Source organism: Myxocyprinus asiaticus, chromosome 12 (genome assembly GCF_019703515.2).
Source record: "Myxocyprinus asiaticus isolate MX2 ecotype Aquarium Trade chromosome 12, UBuf_Myxa_2, whole genome shotgun sequence".
NCBI classification, from domain to species: Eukaryota; Metazoa; Chordata; class Actinopteri; order Cypriniformes; family Catostomidae; genus Myxocyprinus; species Myxocyprinus asiaticus.
The window spans coordinates 35,840,282-35,865,125 of record NC_059355.1 but is presented as its reverse complement, the minus strand read 5'-3'; the positions used below and the strand labels follow the sequence as shown (position 1 = coordinate 35,865,125).

At 35.8% G+C, this 24,844-nt stretch overlaps 1 protein-coding gene across 1 annotated transcript in view; it reads right to left on the bottom strand.

The window, feature by feature from the left end:
• Positions 1-22,667, bottom strand: part of LOC127448647 (beta-1,4 N-acetylgalactosaminyltransferase 1-like) — a 28,051-nt gene extending 5,384 nt beyond the window's left edge. The window contains exons 1-11 of the mRNA XM_051711331.1: positions 22,597-22,667; positions 17,614-17,718; positions 17,156-17,378; positions 16,015-16,191; positions 12,842-12,948; positions 12,291-12,328; positions 10,315-10,495; positions 9,989-10,087; positions 8,033-8,226; positions 7,801-7,941; positions 482-719 (exon numbers count right to left, since the gene is read on the bottom strand). Coding sequence (XP_051567291.1) covers positions 482-719; positions 7,801-7,941; positions 8,033-8,226; positions 9,989-10,087; positions 10,315-10,495; positions 12,291-12,328; positions 12,842-12,948; positions 16,015-16,191; positions 17,156-17,370 — 1,390 coding nt within the window. The 5' untranslated portion in view covers positions 17,371-17,378; positions 17,614-17,718; positions 22,597-22,667. The remainder of the gene's footprint in view (positions 1-481; positions 720-7,800; positions 7,942-8,032; positions 8,227-9,988; positions 10,088-10,314; positions 10,496-12,290; positions 12,329-12,841; positions 12,949-16,014; positions 16,192-17,155; positions 17,379-17,613; positions 17,719-22,596) is intronic.
• Between the last annotated feature and the right edge of the window lie 2,177 nt (positions 22,668-24,844).

Genomic DNA, 24,844 nt, shown 5'->3' with positions numbered 1-24,844 from the left:
AACAAATTACATCTTATATCATACAAAATATCCATATGACTCCAGAATAGGCTGGAGTAGAGTTAATGTTCCATAATAATAATAATAAAATAAAATAAAATAAAAATTACAATATAGATGTTAAATTAATTAAATATTATTAACATAATTACTTAAAATAATATATAAATAAATAATTAATTGAATATTATATTTAAATTTATAAATATACTTTAAAAACTACAAATATAAAAGCAGTTACTGTCAGAAGTGTTACTAGTTCCTACTGCATATAACACCACATAACACCGCTGCACAAAAGTGCATGCCAGCCAATGTTAAAATTCTTATTAAAATCCTAAATTAGGCAGTGTGACAATTAAATGTATTCGCAATGAGAAAGATAAGAAATAAATTCATGTACTTTCATGAGTTTCATTTAAAATAAATAAATAAACATTCAGATGCCCACTTGTGTGTGCATCTTTCACTCCAAACTCACCCAGATGTGCAACACGGGCTAGCCGAGGGTCAAAGCCAACCTGCTGCACCTTGTCTGTCCTGGCAAGGAAGAAGTTGATGACTCCATCAGTGACCACGCAATGAGGAAAGCCCTCGATGATGTGGTGGAATCCACGCCGCATATGTAGACAGTCCCCATCTTCCTCTCCTGCTTCAATTGAGATTGTCTGCCTGTAGGTGGCAGTGTAGCCTGTTGCTTCACGTACTGCTCCTCCGACCTAAACGGACAAAGCATCAGGAAAACAATAACAATTCAAAGAAGATGAATGGAAGCGGATGAGACTCTTTAGTAAAGGCTATCACTTTCTATGTGCGAATATAGCATATAAACACCCCCCATCTATTTTTGTCTCTGTCTCTATATAGCAGTGGACGTGCTTCTCTCCAGGGCATGAATCAAGCACTGGTGGTTGTGCACACAGAAGTCTCTTTCACTGGAAAGGTCGTATAACTGACCCATTTCAGAGCCATAATCTCCCCTAGAGCTGCTGGCTAAGGCAAACTGTGACCAAATCTGTGTCATATTTTACATTTATTCCATTATACTATACTTGATGCGTATATAAATCAACAGACAAAAATAAATGATCCAGAGGCGAAGGAGTTGAATGCAAAGGAATAACTATTTTTAATGAAAGTATTTGAGTGTCATTATTTCAAAATATCAAGTTCAATATTCAGTGAAGTAAGAAAATTATCAAAAGAGTTTAGATATACTGTATCTCTCATGAATGTCAAGAGCAAAAAGCCACACCTAGAACAAATCCACAACTTTTATCTCTTAAAAAAAAGAGTGATTTCTAAGGTTTGAGACTTTAGACATCTTCTTCTAATATTTGTCCTAGCATTAGATCAATACATGTACATACAGTTGAAGTCAGAAGTTTACATACACTTAGACTGAAGTCATTAAAACTCATTTTTTTTAACCACTCCACAGATTTAATATTAGCAAATCATAGTTTTGGCAAGTCGCTTAGGAAATCTACTTTGTGCATGACACGAGTAATTTTTCCAACAATTGTTTACAGACAGATTGTTTCACTTTTAATTGACTATATTACAATTCCAGTGGGACAGACGTTTACATACACTAAGTTAACTGTGCCTTTAGGCAGCTTGGAAAATTCCAGAAAATTATGTCAAGCCTTTAGACAATTAAGCAGTTAGTTTCTGATAGGAGGTGTACTGACTTGGAGGTGAAACTGTGGATGTATTTTAAGGCCTACATTCAAACTCAGTGCCTCTTTGCTTGACATCATGGGAAAATCAAAAGAAATCAGGCAAGACCTCAGAAAAATAACTGTGGACCTCCACAAGACTGGTTCATCCTTGGGAGCAATTTCCAAATGCCTGAAGGTACCACGTTCATCTGTACAAACAACAGTACTCAAGTATAAACCACATGGTACCACGTAGCCATCATACCGCTCAGAAAGGAGACGCATTCTGTCTCCTAGAGATTAATGTAATTTGGTGCAAAAAGTGCAAATCAATCCCAGAACAACAGCAAAGGATCTTGTGAAGATGCTGAAGGAAACAGGTAGACAAGTATATATATCCACAGTAAAATGAGTCCTATAGCAACATAACCTGAAAGGCTGCTCAGCGAGGAAGAAACCACTGCTCCAAAACCGCCATAAAAAAGCCAGACTACAGTTAGCAAGTGCACATGGGGACAAAGATCTTACTTTTTGGAGAAATATCCTTTGGTCTGCTGAATTTTTTTTTTTTTTTTTTTTTTTACTGTTTGGCCATAATGATTATCGTTATGTTTGGAGGAAAAAGGGTGAGGCTTGCAAGCCAAAGAACACCATCCCAACCGTGAAGCATTGGGGTGGCAGCATCATGTCGTGGGGGTGCTTTGCTGCAGGAGGGACTGGTGCACTTCACAAAATAGATGGCATCATGAGGAAGGAAATTTATGTGGATATATTGAAGCAAAATCTCAAGACATCAGCCAGGAAGTTAAAGCTCGATCGCAAATGGGACTTCCAAATGGACAATGACCACAAGCATACCTACAAAGTTGTTGCAAAATGGCTTAAGGACAACAAAGTCAAGGTACTGGAGTGGCCATCTCAAAGCCCTGACCTCAATCCGATTTGTGGGCAGAACTGAAAAAGCATGTGCGAGCAAGGAGGCCTACAAACCTGACTCTGTTACACCAGTTCTTTCTGGAGGAATGGGCAAAAATTCCAGCAACTTATTGTGAGAAGCTTGTGGAAGGCTACCCTAAAGGTTTGACCTAAGTTAAACAATTTAAAGGCAATGCTACCAAATACTAACAAAGTATATGTAAACATCTGACCCACTGGGAATGTGATGAAAGAAATAAAAGCTGAAATAAATCATTCTCTCTACTATTATTCTGACATTTCACATTCTTAAAATAAAGTAGTGATCCTAACTGACCTAAGACAGGGAATGTTTTCTATGATTAAATGTCAGGAATTGTGAAAAACTGAGTTTAAATGTATTTGGCTAAGGTTCATGTAAACTTACAGACTACAACTGTATATAGAAAATAATGATATCATAATATGAAGTACACATGAGAACAAACTTGTTTAAACCTGTTGTTACTTGAAAGTAAACTGGGCCTTAAAGGAATAGTTCATCCAAAAATGAAAACTGTCTCATAATTTACTCACCCTTATGCCATCCCAGATGTGTATGACTTTCTTCTGTTGAACACAAATTATGATTTTTAGAATAATATTTCAGCTCTGTAGGTACATTCAATGCAAGTGAATGGGTGCCAACATTTTGAAGCTCCTAAAATCACATAAGTCAGCATAAAAGTAATCCAGTGATTAAATCAATGTCTTCAGAAGCGATATGATAGGTGTGGGCAAGAAACATCATACTTTTATGATGTCTTATTGCATTGAATGGACCTACAGAACTGAAATATTATTCTAAAAATCATAATTTGTGTTCTGTAGAAGAAAGAAAGTCATACACATCTGGGATGGGATGAGGGTGAGTGATTGATGAGAGAATTTGAATTTTTGGGTGAACTATCCCTTTAACAATGCATACTTACGACGAGCATATGTAAAATTCCATGAATACACATTAGAGTAAATGCTTGTCCAAATTATGAGTCTAAGTTCTACATTAGCCTAGAAAATGTAAAAAGCAATAAATCTTAGTAAGCATATCGTATTGATTAAAAAGCATATTGTTAAAAAATAATAATATTTTAATATTTAGTAATATTTACCCACATACTAATATTGTACTATACTGTTCTAACCTTTACCTTTTAAAAACCTTGCTTTGTTGATGTCAAAGTACTCTTCTTAGAAATATTTACTATTACCAAAATTCCAATGAGCACGTGTTATTCAACTAATACCATCCAGTTGGACATTTTTGATCATTTTGAGCTTTACAGACTTGGACAATTGTCTACTCTGTTTGAATTCCACAACGATTATTGCCTATACTGAAGAGAAGGAGAGTAGAACGATCGCACAAAGTTTGAAAATTAAAACCTGTTGAAAGAAATATTCTGGTTTCAGAACCGTTCGGTACAAGTTAAGCTCAGTCAATGACATTTGTGGCATAATGTTAATTACCAAAAAAAAATATTTTGACTTGCCCCTCTTTTTCTATAAAAAAGAAATATCTGAGTTCCAGTGAGGTACTTACTATGGAAGTGAGTGGGGGCCAGTCCATTTACAGTATAGCCATAAGACGTAAACAAGAAGCGTGTTAACATGATTTTAGTGTGATACAATCGCTAACTAAACTTTCCGATAAAGTTCCAATTTTGCAAATTTGTTGCCATGACTACGTAACGCTGCAAATCCTAAAATGCTAAAATGGCCGTAAAAACAATTATTTAAGCAACTTTACAACTAATACACAAAATAATAATATACAAGTTTTAACAGACGAATTCATGTAAGTGCTTTTACACAATTATAAGCTTCACATTTCTGCCATTAAACACTCCAAAAATTGACCCCATTCACATCCATTGTATGTGCTTCACTGTAACCTCTAGTTTTGCTTCGGTTTTTTTTTTTTTTTTTTTTTTTTTTTTTTTTTTTAAGAGAAGTAGGAAAGATTCGAAATATTTTTTTTGTGGAAATCAAAATCATGCAACAAATGTTTGAACTCACAATATTCCTTCAACTCTGATGCTGCACTCTTAAGAACACAACCCTGATAAAATATGTTTCTTCCAGCTTGAGGTGGTTTGCTGGTCTTAGCTGACCACCAAGCTGATTTTTCTGTTTTGATGGGTAACACTTTATAATAATAGTCCATCATTAATAGGTAACTATGCAGGAATTAATGCAGGATTAATGGGTAGTACTACATTAACACTTTAGTTACTACTATTAACTAATATGGAAACATGATTAACCAATCAGTAAGTAATAGCGAACTGATGACTGAGGTAGCTCACTGTTAGTTAGTCAATAATTACTGAATTTAATTTTCCTCATTGAGAACTATCAACTAACTATGGCTAATTTAAAATAACTACTGATTAATTACTAATCAAAACATTAACGTGTCTAAAATGTGAATGATTATGTTTTTATTGTGAACATAATCATGAAATGCGCCTTCAGAGAAACATGTGCCTCACTTGTGTTCTTTGCTGGAATTAATTTATGAACATAACAGCTCTCTAATTCATGGCTACAATGTCTGGTAGAGTATCATAGTCAGCTTACAGAAGTATGTGCCCAACATGTGTATCTCTTCTGTTCATTACAAATTATTAACTTTGGCAGGTTTGATATTGCTGGAGGTCTTTTAAAAATAATTTTGGTAACCCATAAGTAATGAGTCAGGTGTTACCACATAAACATGAAGGAATTATTAATTATTTTAAAGTGAGGGTCATGGTAACGCATTATTAATTATTGAATACACTTGAATATACAGAACATTTTTTTTTTTTTTTACAAAACATTTTTAAAATGAATTTTGTATTCATAGATACTGTAGGTTAATCTTACAAGAAGTGTTTAATTTTATGTGAAGTGCATTTTTTTTTCTGAGTAACTTAATGGATCCAATGAAAAAAAAAGAATGAGTTTCTGGTCCATCAAGCTTCTAATCCAATCAGGGTTCACCATATTCAATGCTCGCGATGAAACTGAAAGAAGAGCGAGTGTGATTTTGCTCCGCCCTCCCGTCGCTCCGCCTGCACACGGTAAACTTCAACATACATTCTGTTCTGTTCATACCGAACACTGGCAAATGAGGAAACATGTCAAATTAATTTTATAAAAACTACGTATTTACCGAGTGGACTGTCTAGGGCGGAAGTACACATGTGGAATCGGCCTCATAACTGCACGCCGGTTTTCTCTCCGTTTTCTGTTGAAGTCTTGTGGAGATCAACACACTTGTCCTTTAGACACATAACTGTATTATTTTATTTTATGTTAAGAGATAAGACTTTTAAAACATGTAGTAACCGTGAGCACCAGCAATTAAAAACATTATCCTGCTAAAGGTTTGTAGCCCATGCGATTATGTTCAATTATTTCAATGATTCATAAATCAATGGCAGAATTTTTTTTTTTTTTTAATGTCTGTGAATGTTTGTTAACCATCTGTTTGATTAAATGAATAAAATGTAGGAACAAACACTTGAGTATTAATTACTAACTGACAAGTAACACCTCAGTTACTATTAATGATTTATAATGTGTTTTCACTTTAGAATGATGGTCCAGATAACCTTTAACTCCCAAGGAAGGAAACAGTACGATCTCATTAATCAATAATGCGTTACCATGACCCTCACTTTAGAACAATGGTCCAGATCATTAGTAATTCCTTCATATTCATGGTAACACTTGACTCATTATTTATGAGTTACCAGAATTATTTAAAAAAAGACCTTCAGCAATATCAAACATGCAGAAGTTAATAATTTTTTAATGAACAGAAGAGATATCCCAAGGAATACACAGGTTAGGCACATACATCCCTACATTTCTGTAAGGTAAGCTGATTATGATCATGGCCGTAACCACCATAGACATTTTTCTCCATGAAAAAAAAAAAAATTTGTTTAACAATAACAGGATGTCTAACGACTCCTCCAACACATGAGAGCATTTTAATTAGCAGAGATGGGGGCGAGGGAGCCTGTTGCTGTGGATATTATGTGGTAGGGCAGCACTCTCTCAAATAAAAGGCTTAACTGGGGACTGTGATGAGTTCCAAAGGTATAAGTATCTCACCATAGGAGGGACCTTGAGAAACACCTTGCTTCCTGTGCAATGGAAAAACTGCTGGTATTCAATCATTGCTGTGTACCTGATACACTCAACACTCAGCTCCTCCCTGGACTAATTCATTATCTTTTCTAATGAATCCATTCTATTCTAATTCACTATTCCCAGGCATTTCTGGGCTAACTTGCTTATCAGATGGTGATAGGGGGACACAAGAGCAATCAGAGCTGTCATGACAACTTCCTCTCTTCTCTCATAAATTTTTTATTACTAGGAGTTTGAGAATACCTGTTCATTGTGTTTTAAATCAATGAGAGCTTCAAGACATTTAGCAATGAGTCTAATGCTTTGATTTGACTCTTTTTTTTTTCTTTTTTTTTTTTTGTCTTGCCCTCTTGTCTTACCTTGATTGTTAAAATTATTGACTATATTTTGCACATTTAAATCAGTATTTAAAGGGTAGGTGACATTAATACTTTTGGAAAAGTTGACGCATTCTGTGGTGTGACATGCTGTACCCCATTGAAAACTTTTTTTAAACTAAATTAGCTAATTTCATTATAATTATTATACAAGCAGATTTTAAGACCACATATTTATTGAGATTGCATGGCATTTTTGTATTTTTAAAAATTCATTTGTCACATCGCAAAACCACAACTGTAAACTGCATTTGCTTACTTCTTTATAATTATTTTATGCATGCCGATTTTAAGACCACATTATTAATTAAGATGGATTAATTCATTTGTTATATCTAAAGACCATTTAAAATGAACTAGTGAAAGCAAAGAGGTGATAAAAATTGGTGAAAAAATGGTGAAAGAATTAGTGATCAGTTACAGGACATACACTTTCCAACATACTTTAATATAGATTTTAACCTAAAATCTTGATGATACAAAAGTCAATGGACACGCAATGTGTCATCTACCCCATTTAACAATATATACTGACAATATATTAAATCTAAATGTTTTCCAGAAGGCATAAATCTGTGCAATTTAGTGAACCTTATTTTAAGTAGTATTTTCCGAAAATGTGCGTGTAACATTTCAGTGAAATGTCAGCTCCTCACCAGGTCAAGTGTGGTTTTCTCCAGCACATTCACCAGCTTCTCCAGCTTTGTGTTGGCAGTGAAGATAAAGTCATCATCCACCCACAGCACATACTTGGTGGTGACCTGTGATACGGCTAGATTACGACCAGCAAACCAGCCCTGAGACAGACATGCATACAGATTCCATCATACTGCACAAACAAATGTTTTTTATATTACCACTTTAGAAATAGGGCATAAAGAGACCTACTTTTCCAAAAGGCATGATGTAATGTTCAATGAATGGGCCTGACACTGTTCTCGGGTGTTCACTGTCATCTGCTATCGCTATTGTGACAGTTGGATAGTACCGCCGTATGCTGTCAATTAAATCCTGAAGCTTGTCATAGCGCAGGAAGGTTTTAGTTGCTATGGTCACAAGAGCACTGATGTTGTACTCTGAGACTGAACAGAGGGAAAGTTAAATGCATGAGAAAAAACATGGTTACAATTCGTTCACTTGTAATTTAGTCACCTTAAATACCAATAAATATGGAAATCATGTTGTTACTCTGAGTGAAACAATCTTTACCATTAAAGAAATATAAATCTGCAATGCCTCTAATATTAAAAGATTAATTAAATTATAGTAGCATACAGTGCTGTGAAAAAGTATTTGCTGATTTCTTCTGTTTTTATGTATATCTCACACTAAATTGTTTCAAAAATTCAAACAAAATCTTTCATAAAACAAAGGCAATCTGAGTAAAACAAAATACAGTTTTTAAATCCCCAAATCTATGAAACTGCATTCATAATGGGGTTCAGCTGGACTAGACACACCCAGGCCTGATTACTGCCAGCCCTGTTCAATCAAATCAACACCAAATTAGAACTTTTTCAGCAGCATGAAGTTGGCTAAAGGGTCTCACCCAGTAGCACACTATGTCAAGGTCAAAAGAAATTCCAGAAATACATAATTCTGGGAAGGGTAACAAAGCTATTTAAAAAGCTCTGGGACTCCAACAAACCACAGTGAGAGCCATTATCTCCAAATGAAGAATACTTGGCACAGTACTGAACCTTCCCAGAAGTTGTAGACCTTCCAAAATTCCTCCAACAACACAGCGATGACTCATCCAGGAAGTCACAAAAAAGCCAAGGACAACATCCAAGGAACTGCAGGCATCACTCGCATCAATAAAGGTCATTGTTCATGACTCAACTATCAGAAAGACACTGGCCAAAAATGGCATCCATGGAAGAGTGGCGAGGCGAAAACCACTGCTAACCCAGAAGAACATTAAGACTTGTCTGAATTTTGACAAAACAAACCTTGATGATCCTCAATCCTTTTGGGAGAATGTTGTGTGGACTGATGAGTCAAAAGTGGAACTGTTTGGAAGACAGGGGTCCTGTTACATCTGGCATAAATCAAACACAGAATTCCACAAAAAGAGCATCATACCTACAGTCAAGCATGGTGGTGGTAGTGTGATGGTGTGGGGATACTTTGCTGCTTCAGGGTTAGGGTGACTTGCAATAATTGAAGGAAACATGTATTCTGCTTTCTACCAGACAATCCTAAAGAAGAACGTCCGGTCATCAGTCTGTTAGTTGAAGCTCAAGAGCAACTGGATTACGTAGCAAGACAATGATCCAAAGCATAGGAGTAAGTCCACCTCTGAATGGCTCAAAAGAAGCTAAATTAAAATTTTGGAGTGGCCTAGTCAAAGTCCTGTCTTGAACCCGATAGAGATGCTGTTTCAGGACCTTAAACGGGCAGTTCATGCTCAAAAACCCTCCAGTGTGGCTGAACTAAAGCAGTTCTGCAAAGATGAGTGGGACAAAATTCCACCACAGCGTTGTGAAAGACCAGTTCTCCAGATCTCCAGTTATCTAAAGCGCTTGGTTGCAGTTGTTGCTGCTAAAGGTCGCACAACCACCTATTAAGTTTAAGGGGGCAGTTGGTTTTTCACATGGGTGGTATAGGTGTTGGATAACTTTTTAGCTTCAATAAAAAAAAATTCTATATTTGAAAACTGTATTTTGTGTTTACTCAGGTTGCCTTTGTTTTATGTTATATTTCATTTGAAGATCTAAAACAATTTAGTATGACAAATACATAAAAATAGAAGAAAAAAGGATACTTTTTCACAGCACTGTAGTTAACAAGAGCATATTTCCATGCAATATTATAGCAGAGTATCAGATTGTTCTTATTCACCTTTATCTGCATCAGATCCTGTATTGAAGAGTTTGGGTGTTAATCCATGACGGATCTTGATGGTGAAAAAAGCTTGATGTCCTTCCGTTTCTAACTGCACTGAATCACAATCACATATAAACTACATATGAAATAAAGATGATCCATAAATACCATGTTTATGAGTGCAAATTCAACATAATGTTTGTTTCTACAGGAATTACACATATCTGGCAGCTCAGATGTGCCCTACAAAAGTACTGAGACACTTAAACTACACTTAAAATTTAGTGTCATTTAATTACATACAAAAAAAAATGTATGCATAAGTGTCTGTGTGGGCATACCTGTGTCAACAGTGCTGGGGTGGAACTGAGTGTTAGTATAGGTGATAAACTGGAGCTGCCGATTTAGACTTGGTAAAAGGCTGCTACTCAGGGTCATGTGCATTTCGCCATCACCTCTGACCTTTACCCCCTCCACCTCCGCTGCCACATTAAATGTGCCCAGAGATGCTGAGAAGTTCAGCTAGATAGAAAGACAAAAAAAAAAAAAAAAAAAGAGAGAAAGAGAAAGAAGTGAAGGAGAGAGAAAGAGGAAGAGATAGGTGAGCAACTGATGTGTTTACATGCACAAGAATATTCTGATGTTAATCAGAAATTAGTCATATTCCGATTATGTACTGTAAGCATCACGTAAACACATAAACCTGATTGCTATAACCAGACTAAGCCAATATTCAAATTTCAAGAAATCTGAATGAGATAGCTGGCATATGCAAGGTAATAATTTTTTAGGTCATGTAAACACCTTATTCAGATTATTCATCATAACTTAAAATTCATTTATATCTGCACATATCCAAACAATAAATCTTTGTGATATTAGATACAGACAACTGTGAAAAATCAAGTTTTTGAAGAAACATTTTTTTTTTTTTTTCATTTTCCAAAAATTAAAACAAATGTAATTTTTAAGTCTTATGGCCTACATTTGGCAATTTATCACAATCTTTTGTGTTATTGTTAAGGACATGAATGAGTATTAATTGGTTGATTAAATTACTGTCTAAAATTACTAAAATACAGCGTAAATCAATAAACAAGCATCTGCAGTTTTTCCATAAGAGAATAGCAGGCAAAGAATGTGTATGTCCTAAAGCAATAATAATTCTCTCATCATTTACTCCCCCTTATGCCATCCCAGATGTGTATGACTTTTTTCTTCAGCAGAACACAAATGAAGGTTTTTAGAAGAATATCTCAGCTCTGTAGGTCCATACAGTGCAAGTAAATGTTGATCAGATCTTTGTAGCTCCGAAAATCACATAAATGAAACATAGAAGTAATCCATAAGACTCCAGCGGTTTAATACATATCTTCAGAAACTATATAATAGGTGTGGGTGAGAAACAGATAAAAATTGAAGTCTTTTTTTTACTCTAAATCTCCACTTTTACATCTGAAATTCACATGTGGTGCCTGTTTAGTTTCTCACCCACATCTATTATATAGTTTCTGAGGCTTGTTTATTGTTTTACCGTGTATTTTAGACAGTAATTTCATCAACCAATTAATACTCATTCATGTCTTTCACAATAACATAAAAGACTGTGATAAATTGCCAAATGTAGGCCATAAGACTTAAAAATTACATTGGTTTTAATTTTTGGAAAATGGCAAAAAAAAATAAAAATAATAATAAATAATAAAAAATCACAGATGTCTGAATTTATTATCACTAAGATTTATTGTTTGGATATGTGCAGATATATTATATATATTATATTGTTCTGTTTCTCACCCACACCTATTATATAACTTTTGAAGATATGGATTTAAACACTGGAGTCATATGGATTATTTCTATGTTTCCTTTATGTGATTTTTGGAGCAACAAATGTCTGATCACCATTCACTTGCATTGTATGGATCTACAGAGCTGAGACATTTTTCTAAAAAATCTTTGTTTGTGTTCTGCTGAAGAAAAAAAGTCATACACATCTGGGATGGCATGAGAGTGAGTAAATGATGAGAGAATTTTCATTTTTGGGTGAACTATCCCTGTAATACATTTTTATTAGGTTGATTACATCTATGAAGGAATATTCCAATAGCCGTGGGACATGTTTGATTTTGATGATAAAGGCTTAAACAGAATATGTATCAAGAAAATGATGCACATGTAAATGTGGTCAGTAATAGGAATGTAGCAGATAAGGCTGCAGATAAGTAAAGTAAATGCAGAAGTTAATGCCTGAATATGATCATCCAAAACACACATGCACAATAATCATTCATAATGTATCTGTAATAGCACTTACAGTATAGACATCTCTGGGTAGCTCTTTTAAGGCCAAACCTGCAACACATCACAGCCATGTACTGTTAATGTCCAGCCCCTTTAACTATATCATTACCCACTTGACTGCCTTGTACTCGGCAATGTCGATTCAGTAATCTAATAATATGCTTTTTTCAGATTTAACTCATGAAATTCACATTATTATTATGCACAGTGAAACATATATCAAACTCACTGTAATTTGGAAAAGGTCAAGTCATTTCCTAATTCAGATTCCTGAAAAGATGATCTCTGTTTATGCTTTGAGACACAACCTAAGGGTGCATTTCGAAGTGACATTAGTACTGGGCTTATGTCATTCTTGCTGGATCCCTGGATTATTATTTGAGAGAAGGTAAGTGGAAAATGTCATTAAGTATGCTATTTAATAATTGACTTTAATATGTATTAAACTAGATTAAAGACTAATTAAACTAAGGCTTTGCAGTACTCTTATCACAACTCTTATGAGAGTTGCTGATTTCAGTAATATGGTAATATTAATGTCTTTAGGGAAATAAAGCATAATACCTGGTATAAGGATAGTTTTAAGTGGCCGAACCTCCACACCCTGTGTTGGGTACTGCAGGGGGCTGTTAGCTTCAGCTAGAATCAGCAGATCAGCTGGGGTCTGCGACCTATACACAAACATGTACAGCAAACACACATGTACAGCAAAGAACTTAGATGTTATATTTGATACCAATCTGTCCTTTGAAAATAAAATTTCCAATGTTTGTAGAACAGCATTCTTCCACCTCAGAAATACTGCTAAGTTACGACACATGCTCTCTGTTGCTGATGCCGAAAAACATATATATGTGTTCATGACCTCAAGATTAGATTATTGTAATGCATTACTGGGAGGATGTCCAGCAAGTTCAATAAATAAACTTCAATTGGTTCAAAATGCAGCTGCCAGAGTGCTGACTACAACCAAGAAATATGATCATATTAGCCCAATTTTATCGTTGTTACATTGGCTACCTGTTAAATTTCATATTAATTTTAAATTTCTGTTAACTACATACAAAGCTTTGAATGGTCTAGCGCCACAGTACTTAAGTGACCTTCTGACATGCTATATTCCATCATGTTCATTACAATCACAAAATTCTGGCTTGTTAATAATTCCAAGAATAACAAAATCCACAAAAGGAGGTAGATCCTTTTCAAATTTGTCTCCTAAACTATGGAATAGTCTCCCTAACACTGTTCGGGACACAGACACACTCACTCAGTTTAAGTCTAGACTAAAAAGACTCATCTATTTAGCCAGGCATACACCTAATTTATTCATCAACTCACAATTAGGCTGCGTTAGTTAGGTCTGCTGGAAACAGAAACATCTATCATGATCTATAACTCTGCACAAAATTGAATGGCATCTATGCTAATATTATTCTATTTGATTCCATATCTCAACCTCGGGATTCATTTCATATCATAGGTTACCAGAGCCGGCCAGATCCAGCTCCTTTCCTGCTTGGTGTCGGACTCCACTGCTACATGTTTCTGAGTGATGATGACAAACTACAGCCGGTGCTAGCCAGACATCACTTCAGTCTTTTGACTTCAGAGGATGAACTGATGCCAACTCCAGCTGTAAGACATAGGATACTTCATATGCCACTGCCTGAACCTTGGACCTAGGATGGATCCCACTGAACCTCACAGAAATGACCTGCCGGCTGAACTGCGATGCACCTCATTGATCTCTGCCTGCATCACCTTTGTCTATTGATGGACAACACTCTTGAATTGGAAAAAAAAGCCTTCATCAGCCAACTAACCAAGGACAATGCATCTATGTGAACTTCTGCTGTTAATCCAGGATGGACTTCAAAGACATTAGTCATTAATCTTAAAGTCTTAAATTTTTTTTTCTTCTTCTATTTTTTAACACTGGACCTTAACGCTTACTGAATTTACACATTTTAAACCATGACTAGCACTGCACATAAACAACTAATATTGCCATTATATTCATGTTGTTTAGCCAGAGGGGAACTGGCCCCCACAGTGAGCCAATGTTATTTTTCTCCATTAACCAACATCTTATAGAGTTTTCTGTTCCTTGCCACAGTCGCCTTCAGCTTGCTCACTGGGGTTCTAAAAACAATTATTATTTAATTATTTAATTTTTATACATAATTTACAATCATATCTAATAAAACTACACAATGATTACTCTAAGACTTTATATATATTACAGTTTAATTTTTTTTTTTTTTTTTTTTAATGCATGATTTCCTGTAAAGCTGCTTTGAAACTATGTGTGTTGTGAAAAGCACTATACAAATAAAAATGACTTGACTTGGCATGTATATAGATATGTTATCTTCTGTGACTTCGTATTTACTTCGATAAACCTTGTGCTTAAATGTCTCAGAAATGTCAGACATTCTATATGAACTTCTATAACACACAGGTGTACCATTCAGCATTGAATCAAGAATGCCTTTTAAATACCTGGATTTTGATTGAATTTGAATTGAGGTTTCAAACAGAATGCAGAATTACAATTAGAATTTAAGGAAGTATTAATTCAAAGAAATGTATATAACTGCCATAAGAGTAGTTTTAAAGAATATAAATGTATTTGTATAACAACATATTTTGTCTAAATAATACACAACATATGAGGAATTTTCAGAAACATTAGATGATATGAATCAATATCATCAATACATAACACATTTTTAAAATGCCAGCTATAAAACTTTGTACTGATTTTTATGTATATTTTATTTGTTAACTTAAATTTTATGGACAATGGTGGAAGAAAACATAATTTTCCCAGAATGTCCTAACCACTTTGCCACTTCAATTTAGCACTTTTGATGCTATTTGCACTAAGTGTTAGATGCTATTTTCAACCCGGTGCAAATAGTGGCAAATACTATTTGTACCCCTAATTAAATACTAACATATAGGGGCATCACTTCACTACAGCATGTTTTTTGTGTTTATTTAGAGCCCCACAGACACCCTACACCAACCATTATCCCTAAATCTAAATCTAATCTTCCCTTACAAAACTTAACCATGGTTTTACTACAGTAACCATAATGTAACCATGGTATTTTGTAGTAAAATCATAATAACCACAAAATGAATCATGGTTACTATATTACCACCGTATTACTGTAGTAAAACCATGGTTTATTTTACCGGGATCATACCTTTCTCTCAACTCCCCGACCTTCACCTTGATTAATTAATTGCAGGAGGAAATCAATCTTTATATTCATTTTTATTTATTATTATAAGTAGTTTTAAAGGAAATGTTAACAGTGGAGACAGGAAGCAGGATGGGAAAAAGTGTGACAAAAGGTGGAATTGAACCTGGGTCGTCCGCATGTAGAAAGCACATTCACATTCGTTACACCCCACGCCATTGCAGCAACTGTCTTCAATTTCTGTTTCCACCAGACTACTGGAGTGCAAATAGCCATGCTGTGTGGCAAGTGCTATTTACACCTAGTGCAAATAGTCAATGCTTTTTTTTTTTTTTTTTTTTTTTTGCCCAACGCTGATCACACATGCATTTCTGCATTGCGATACTTCATGCATTTCAGGATTTGTTAAATACTTTATCACAATGCATTCTTATTCATAAAATGAGCCAAGAGAATTGCACTATCCCCTTTCTAACAATGATGTAAAGTATTAGTACACTAGTATTAAATGAGTAAACACACCTCATTTGGAAGCTCTGGTACTCTTTGGCACGCCGTTTTTTCAACTCGGCGAGTTGGGAGGCCTGGAAGGCTGTGTGCAGGGGGTGGGCAGACACTCGAGGGAACAACAGTTGGGCAAAGGGCAAGTTGACCCCTCTACTATCTCCTTCACACACACACCCGTTGCGAGCCAGGAGCCTTGCGGATGAGAAGGAGGGTTATCAAATGATCAATCTGTCACTGAATTACTCACCTGAAGAAATTTTTTCTTCAAAGCTATTTTATAATGTTTAAAGGAATAGTTCATACTCATATAATTTACTCACCCCCATGTCATTCCGATTCAGTATTATTTACTTAAAACAAAAGATCTTAGCCAGAATGTCAGAGCCTCTGTTTTCCATGCAAAGAAAATGGATGGTAACATATACTGCCAAGCTCCTCATATCAGCGTTAAAGTCTTATGGACTAAGACTTGTGTGCTATTCCAAGCTTTTCCAAGGAACAGACCAGAATTTAAGTTGTTGCTCATTGATAATCTTCCCTCTTCTGTACCTCTAAAATCTCATTTGCAGTTGCATTTTTCAAGCTTCAAAGCTGCATTGGGATCGGTCACAGGATATGTGAGTCAGTGATGTCAAACCAGGCACAACACATCTAAAAGTACCAGTTTTGAATCGAACACAAGCATGAATGAGATTTGAGAGCTACAGAGGAGGGGAAGATCATCCGTAAATAAAAACTTAAATGCTGGTCTGTTCCTCACACCAAAGCTATTGTATGACTTCAGAAGATATGGAATACAGCACACAAGTCGTATGCGCTCCTTTTATGGCGCTTTTATGTCCTTTTTGGAGCTTGCAGTAAAAATCACCACCCACTTTTGTTCTATGGAAAAGAGTAACTTAGACATGATTCTACCTAACATTTCATTTTGTGTTTCATGCTAAAAAAAAAAAGAAAAAAAAAAGACAATAATGGGCTCAGAATCACAGGAGGGTGAATAAACGATTACAAGTTTTTCATTTTTGGGGGAACTTTTCTTTAAGCTATTTTCTGAAATAAAACCACATAATGTTGAATGACTTCACAATGTTATTTTAGTGTTTGAAAGTTAATATATCATAACAAATCCTCTATCATCTTTTGATGGCTAACTGACCTGGCCACATTCTCCCTCACATGGTAAGGGATGGTGCTCGCACTCGGATCCGCCTTAGGAAGCCTCTCCTCCAGCAGTCGTTCAGTTCCAGGGCCTAGTCTGTACCTGACATCCACAGTGCTGTAGACCCGAGTGGGCCAGGAGTGTAGTACAGCCAAAACCAGCACCACTGATGCTACGAGCACTAACAGCACAGTTTTACGTAGGGAACGCATGCTACAAGCTAAATCACATGCAGAAACACACACACTGATGATCTGTATGATGTTGCAACATCCGTTAATGAAAATAAATTGAGTATTTTAAAAGTCAGTTAGTATTCCCTTAATTAATTCATTCACATAATGAAGCTCTGTTGACTTCATTTCTAATTAGCTTCCATTTGATTTCCATTCACCTAAAAATAATAATGGAAAAATACTACAGTAATTCATTGTAATAATTCATTTTATACTTACTTTATCCAATTAGAGCGAAAGGTACTGCAAGTTGCCATTACTGCTCCTAAAGGTCCATGGCACTGATTGTCTCACTCTTGATGTGACTGACAATAGTTGATGAGGCTAATGGAGGGAAAATGTTTAAAGACCTCATAAAATGGCTTGACAAGCAGTTTTCCTTCCTGTGTTGATGCATTTCTTATTAAAACAGGAATTTGAAGTTGGGCTTATCGAAGGTTTCACAAACTTTTTTTAAACAGCCAACAAGCTTTATGTAACAGCCATGACCCATTATTTTCTACTTGCCATTGTTAATAAGAGGCAGGTGGTATTAGGTCATTCTCATTCTAGAAAGCATTTTATTAGATTAAAAATTTGGATAAGCAACATGAAGATGAGTCATCAATATTTTGGTCCATTTTCCCTGAAGATGGAAATTGTGTATATTTGCTTTAAGTTTATTTTGTCAAGTTTATGAGTTTACTAGCACATAGATGGCCTCACAACTAACATTCCCATTTAGTTTTCATGGTGTGTTTAAAAGTGGATTTTACTTATTTGAAAAGCAGTTATTTGACAGTTGCAGAACATATTCTTACTGTTGCAAAAATGTTTTTCAAGGGAAATCCAGTCTTATCGCGATCTATACTTAAGTAAATACTATCTTTTGCCATGTTTTAAGAGTATATGACATGGTTTGAGATAGTATAATACAACTAAATCTCTATGTCAGGCTACGTTAAGAGGTGCACTGAGTAAGAATTTAGCTGGCTCACTTGTCCCATTGGCCCAAGTAATACTTGTGGTTTTGGATTCTATACTGACACGTGTCATCCTGGATACTGGAAGTTTGTTTAATAAACTGCAGCTTTACACCGAAGGTGTTTGTTTATCTTCTATTTCATTACTATTAGTCTGTGTTTTTCTCCGTCTACTCGGTTTGAGCCAAGTGAGCATCGCTTGCTGAGAAAACAAAGGACTTCTGAGAAAAGCAATTAAACAGTATTAGTGGTTTACCACTGCCTAGATATAATATTGCATTAATTAACTGTATACAGATCTATAGAAACTAAGCAAAACTGCTATTTAGAAATAGATAAGCTGCGATAGTAATCATTCTGAATAATATTAGTCATTTACCTCAGGCTAAAGATCAAAACTGAAGAGACTGTGATCGTGGGATCCGTGTACGCGACCATTCCCCTTAGTGCCACTAAACATTAAACACGGGGGAACAGTCTGTTCCCTTACAACTCAGTACACTCGACATTGCGTAGTAACGCATATGGGAAGTGCCTTCTTACACGACCTAGTTGAAACCTCTCTACAATAATGCCAATATTCTAATTTTGGCTATGGTGTTTGAGCCCCGCCTGTTTTGCCATGAAACTGTCCGCTATAAAAACAGGTGCACAAACACCATTTCCTCAGAATTTCTTCCTTCAAGACAGCGATCATCTCGTCTAGAAGCCCTCAACCTTCACCGTCGATATACACAAGTCAGCGGGTGGAATCTTCGCAGGAAGACTTTCCGCTTCCCTGCAGTGCTCCGACGAACATCACACCGCCTCGCCGATTGGTGCTTCGCTGGTGAAAGGGCCTCAGCATCCTGATTCAGCAGGGTTTGTGTATCCTTACAAAGCAATTGTATATTGTGTATTGTATATGTGTTACTACGCAATGTCAAGTGTACTGAGTCGTAAGGGAACGTCTCTGTTACATACGCAACCTCGGTTCCCTGAGACGAAGGGAATGAGACATTGCGAACGCTAACTGCACTACAAGACTCAGAATTCTTGAGGCATGAGCTCCTTGTCCATCAGTCAGAAATTCTGAGGAAAAATCCTGTTTTTATAGTGGACAGATTTGCGCCAAAACAGGCGGGGCTCAAACACCATAGCCAATATTAGAATATTACCATTATTGTAGAGAGGTTTCAAGGTCATGTAAGAAGGCACTCCCCATATGCGTTACTACGAAATGTCTCGTTCCCTTCGTCTCAGGGAACCGAGGTTACGTATGTAACCCCTATGTTTAATTTTTAATGCCGCTGTCGAAGTCTGTTCCCCCTGTGTTTCCCCTTAGGTTAGTGTCGAAGTCTGTTCCCCCTATGTTTTCCCTTAGGTTAATGTCAAAGTCTGTTACCCCTTATGTTTAATGTTTAACGGCGCTACGGGGAACAATAACCGGGGAAACATAGGGGGTTGTGTCGAAGTCTGTTCACCCTATGTTTCCCCTAAGGTTAGTGTCGAAGTCTGTTACCCCCTATGTTTAATGTTTAACGGCGCTACAGGGAACAATAACCAGGGAAACATAGGGGGAACAGACTTCGACACATCACTGTCACGAGACCCTAAGCGACAGGGTTCTGAATGAACGAGTGCAATTTAAAAGTATAGAATTAACTAGAATGATCAAGTATTAAAGTCGAGATAAATTTTAACTCATGATCAATAATTATTATAATCTAAAACTAAATTCGAGCTCTAATACAACTGGAGTCAGATCACTTTAATAATGGATTCAGATTCGGTCTTAACTAGGGTTGTCACGATACCATAATCATTAGGGATGGGCGGATCAATACTAAAGTATCGATACTTCCGATACTGATGTGTTATGAAGAATATCGTTCCTCACATAAAAATATCGATTCTGACGGGGTTTTTTTTAAACAAGTGATCTTATTATTTAGATAATATGAACATTAATGCATCTCATAAGCTTCGTAGTGGAAAAAATAATTATATGAGCGAATAGTTGCATGGCACCAGAACTATTTTTTCTTCTACTCATCTTGACGCGCAGAAATGCTAAAAACACACCAGCAGACAGTGCTCACCAGTTCAGTCATAGTGCTCGTTCAAATAGGGAGCAGTGCTTTCCTGAGGCAATGGCAGAAAAACACATCTAGACGTGACATGTATTATAATGGGCTTGTTTGACAATTTTTACAGGTTTATTTAAATTCAGAGTTATTAAAACACTGATAATGATCTTTAATCCTCGTTAATAAATGATACCCTTATGAAAACTTAACATGGATTGACTGTAGTAATATTGTATTAACCATGACTAATAACCACGACTGTAGTAACCATGCTTTTTTGGGGTTTTTTTTCTTTTTGGCAGTAACCAAGGTTTTGATACAATTGACCATGGTTTTACTATAGTATTACTGTAGTATCCATGGTAACTTAGTTTTATTAATAGTAACCATATTTTAATATCTATGGTTAATTTTGAGGTTTTATATGTGGCTTATACTAACTAATTTTTAAAAGGTAAACAAAGCAGCCTAATAATTTCCTGTTTAGGCCCATAAATATATAAACAATTTAAGTAATAATAAAGTTACTCATTTTTTCCAAAGAATTCGTAAAAATTCAATTTAATAGAGGTATCGGTTTTGGTATCGATATCGATATCAGCAATATTGGCCTAAAAGTACTTGGTATCGGATCGAAAATAAAATAAGTGGTATCGCCCATCCCTAATAATCATATCTTCCTATACCCCACGATAATGTGTGTCGTTTCGAAGGCTGCATGCTAGGTAGGACGCGTCCTTTGAAGGCTGCAGTATACCGAGTGCCCTCTTTTAAACAAGCCTCGTTTAAACGAGACGGCCTTCGTAGGACAAACGGAAATGGAACGTAACATGGTTGCTATGACAGCACGCCACTCTTTAACAAGCGCAAGCGCTTTGAGTGAGAAGGGAACAAAGTGTCTTTAGAAGGGAAGTATAAGGTACATTTTAGGAGAGTTATAATGATATACGAGAAAAGAAAAAAGATGTTACAGGTGTACTTTTAGTCTAATACTTTATTCTAATTATATATTTATACATATTATATACTCTGCACCCATCTACTGATGTACTTCAACTTGGGAATTAACATTATTTGCGTTTGAACATAATATTTACGGGCAAATTAGCGTTATTTTATTTATTTATTTAGACATTTCCGTTGAAGCAAAGAATTGTGGGTTGTGAGTGCCCACGAAGGATACACCTCATGCATCCTCCGAATTCCCGTGAAAGAAGGTCGCATTCGAAGGCTGCATTCGAAGTGTCCTACTCGCTTTTCTGGAAACGAGACAGCCTCGATGATGTATGCGGCCGACAAATGCGACCTCTGGAGGACGCAGCCTTCCAAACGAGACATTCTTAACACAGTTTGTCATAGCAAAAGTGGTTCTTAGAAACTAGCCACTCCACTTTTTGCTCCGGAAGTGGTGAAAATAACTGATGGATGAACAGGGAGAAGGCTCAAATGGACTAACTTGTTAACTACTATATTCTTTGACGTAAAAAATCAAATCTTCGCCGCATGAAAAGAGCCAGTTCAAACGGCAACGGCTTTAAACTTTTATTCCATTATTTCTGTGATTATTTTATTGTTGGTAACAAAAATAAAGATACTGTAACGTTGAAAAGACTGTTTTGAGCAGCTGTTTCATTATTACAACCGCTTCAGCCCCTCTCTCCTAGTAAACAGCAGCGCGAGTGCAGATTACACACACACACACATGTTGGTGCAGCTATCATTATGAGGACTCTCCATAGACATAATGATTTTTATACTGTATGAACTATAGATTATATCCCCTAACACTACCCCTAAACCTAACCCTCACAAAAAACTTATCATTTTGTATGTTTTTTAAGCGATTTGAATTACGGGGACACTACACATGTCCTCATAAACCACATTTATAGCATACCTTATACCCTTGTAATTACCAGTTTTGTAACCTAAAAAAAAGTCCTCGTAAACCACTTAAACCTGCCCACACACACACACACACACACACACACATACACAGGTTTGATCGCACGGCTCAGGGACGTGATCTAATCATAAATGTGAATTTTCCGCCGCCATGCATTTGTGAATGAGGGAAAAAAATAAACAACTGCAACGTTCGATTTTTCAGAGAAACGGTAAATCCGTAAATGTTAAGATAAAGCATTTAGGTTAAATTAAGTGGCACAAACCCGAGTGTACTCTGCAGAGTCATTGGGGTGTGTCCGAAGGTGTTTAGTAAGGTTGCTGGTGTCTGGTCAAGTATCCCTGGCTGCAGCTTGCAGAATAGGGCAGGGCAACACATAGTGTACTCTCATTGGCTCGGTCATTTTTTATTGGCGTACATGTTAGGTGATGCGTTTTAAAATAGTGTAGCCCGATAATTTTTTATTAGTGCTGTGGCTCGTAAGTGATATAAAATTGTGTTGTACCTCACGGTTCATTTCAAACAGATGTAGTAGGAGTCTAACTGAGCAGCCTGTTGTTGTTTCAGTCGTGTTGAAACTGGAGGGCAAAATTACTAATCCTACTATGGCAAAGATCCAACTCTAATGCAGTCGTAGTCAGTATTTAAATAATTAAGAAAGATCATTTTGATTTTAGTGCTATGACTCGTAAGTGACATTTCAAACAAATGTAGTAGGATTGAGTCGCATGGACTGATGAACAAACTGTGTTGATGTGTCTGCTATCATTCAAATCTGTAAATCCAAAAGTTGTGCAATTTTACAAAGGCTTCATTATAACGCATGGTTAGAGAAATGATTTATGACTTAAATTAATTATAAAATATGTAAATGTTTTAATATCACCATAGAGTGAAAATGAAAAAAACTATATCAGAGTTGTTGTAATATAAACATTTTAATTTAAAACCCAACATATGGGTTTTGAAAACCAACAGCATCATCTACTGTAAATTTAACTGTAAAAGACACTCCAATTCTCACAAAAGTTATAAAGATGTAATATAAATATATTTTCAGATATCCTAATATTGGAGGACAGATTACAAAAACCCATGTCATTCCTTCGTTCATTCATTCATTCATTCATAAGGCATGTGCTTGTATGCAACAGGCAATTCTCGAAAAAACTGAGAGCATGCATGCACTTTTAGTCTCCCAGTTTCTACCATAACAGCTGATTATCATAACATGTGTTATTATTTTGCATTATTAATAATAGATTCTTTCTTTGACCTAGTTTGCTTTATGCATGCTGTCTGTATCTGCTCGATCTATTGATTACTCTGCATTTTATGAATTTAGTCATTTTAATTTATGCCATCAACAATAGCAAACAAGAGGCTGATGAACTGATGAAAATTGTTATGCCATTCTTGAGATAATTGAGGTGATTTCACTCCTATTCTACATTGATTCATATTCATTTCTTTGAAAGATTGTAAACGATTATCTCTCCTCCTCACTCCAAAAATGTGTGCTCCGTTATCTCGTCAGCCTAAAAATTACTTTCTAATTGACATGCACACAGAAACCAACGCCACTCAATAAATAGTCCGTTACAGCTGAAAATAAGGAATACAGGCTATAACTGTTAAAACTGTACTGACGTACCAGTGCATGAGCACCAAACACAAAAAAACACATACGCATGCTTTTCAGTTGGCATTTGTTTAAGAACATTTTCACATCAGTTTCAGCCTTTATAAATCCTGAATTGTTTCTCACTTTTAATGTAGGATAAAATCCATGGAATTTAGGATTGATACATACAAGTAAGCACAATCAAATGGTTTGGCTCAACTATTCAATATTTCTCAAACAATGATAACACACCAGCAACAACCACATCTCCTATCATGTATGTCTATGAAAGATGAATGAGCCAATGAGAATATGTTATGGGTGGGGCGACATATGTAGCTCCGCCCCATATGTAACCCCACCTCATTCTGCAGGCTGCAGCCAGGTCCTTCTCCCTGGCTTGAAATCTCTGTGGACATTCACTGCAGATGGATTTTCCCGGTCTCATATGGCAAAACCCAAAATAATTCAAAATCTCACTATGTGAACTGTGTTGTGTAAAAAGCATCTCACTCTCCAATGTTTTACTTAAATCCATATTATCCATCAGGAGACACGATCGCCAAAATAACATGCTGGGATTCATACGTGTGTGTTTGAAGCATGGGAAAACCACTCACTGAAAATAAGTCTTCATTTGTTCTTTTTTTAAATGTTTGATATTTTTAACTCTCATATCATGTTTTTATGTGTATAAATTATTTGTGAATATTCCCAACACTGACAGTGCGATCTCTGTAAGGGATATGTGATTGTTATCATATTTCTGAAATATCTAAAATATGTGTCTTTATTAAACTAAAAATACAAATTAAATAACAGGTACATTGAATGTCTTTTTCATCATATTTATTTTCATTTTAAAGCAACAGAATTTAAATTATATCCA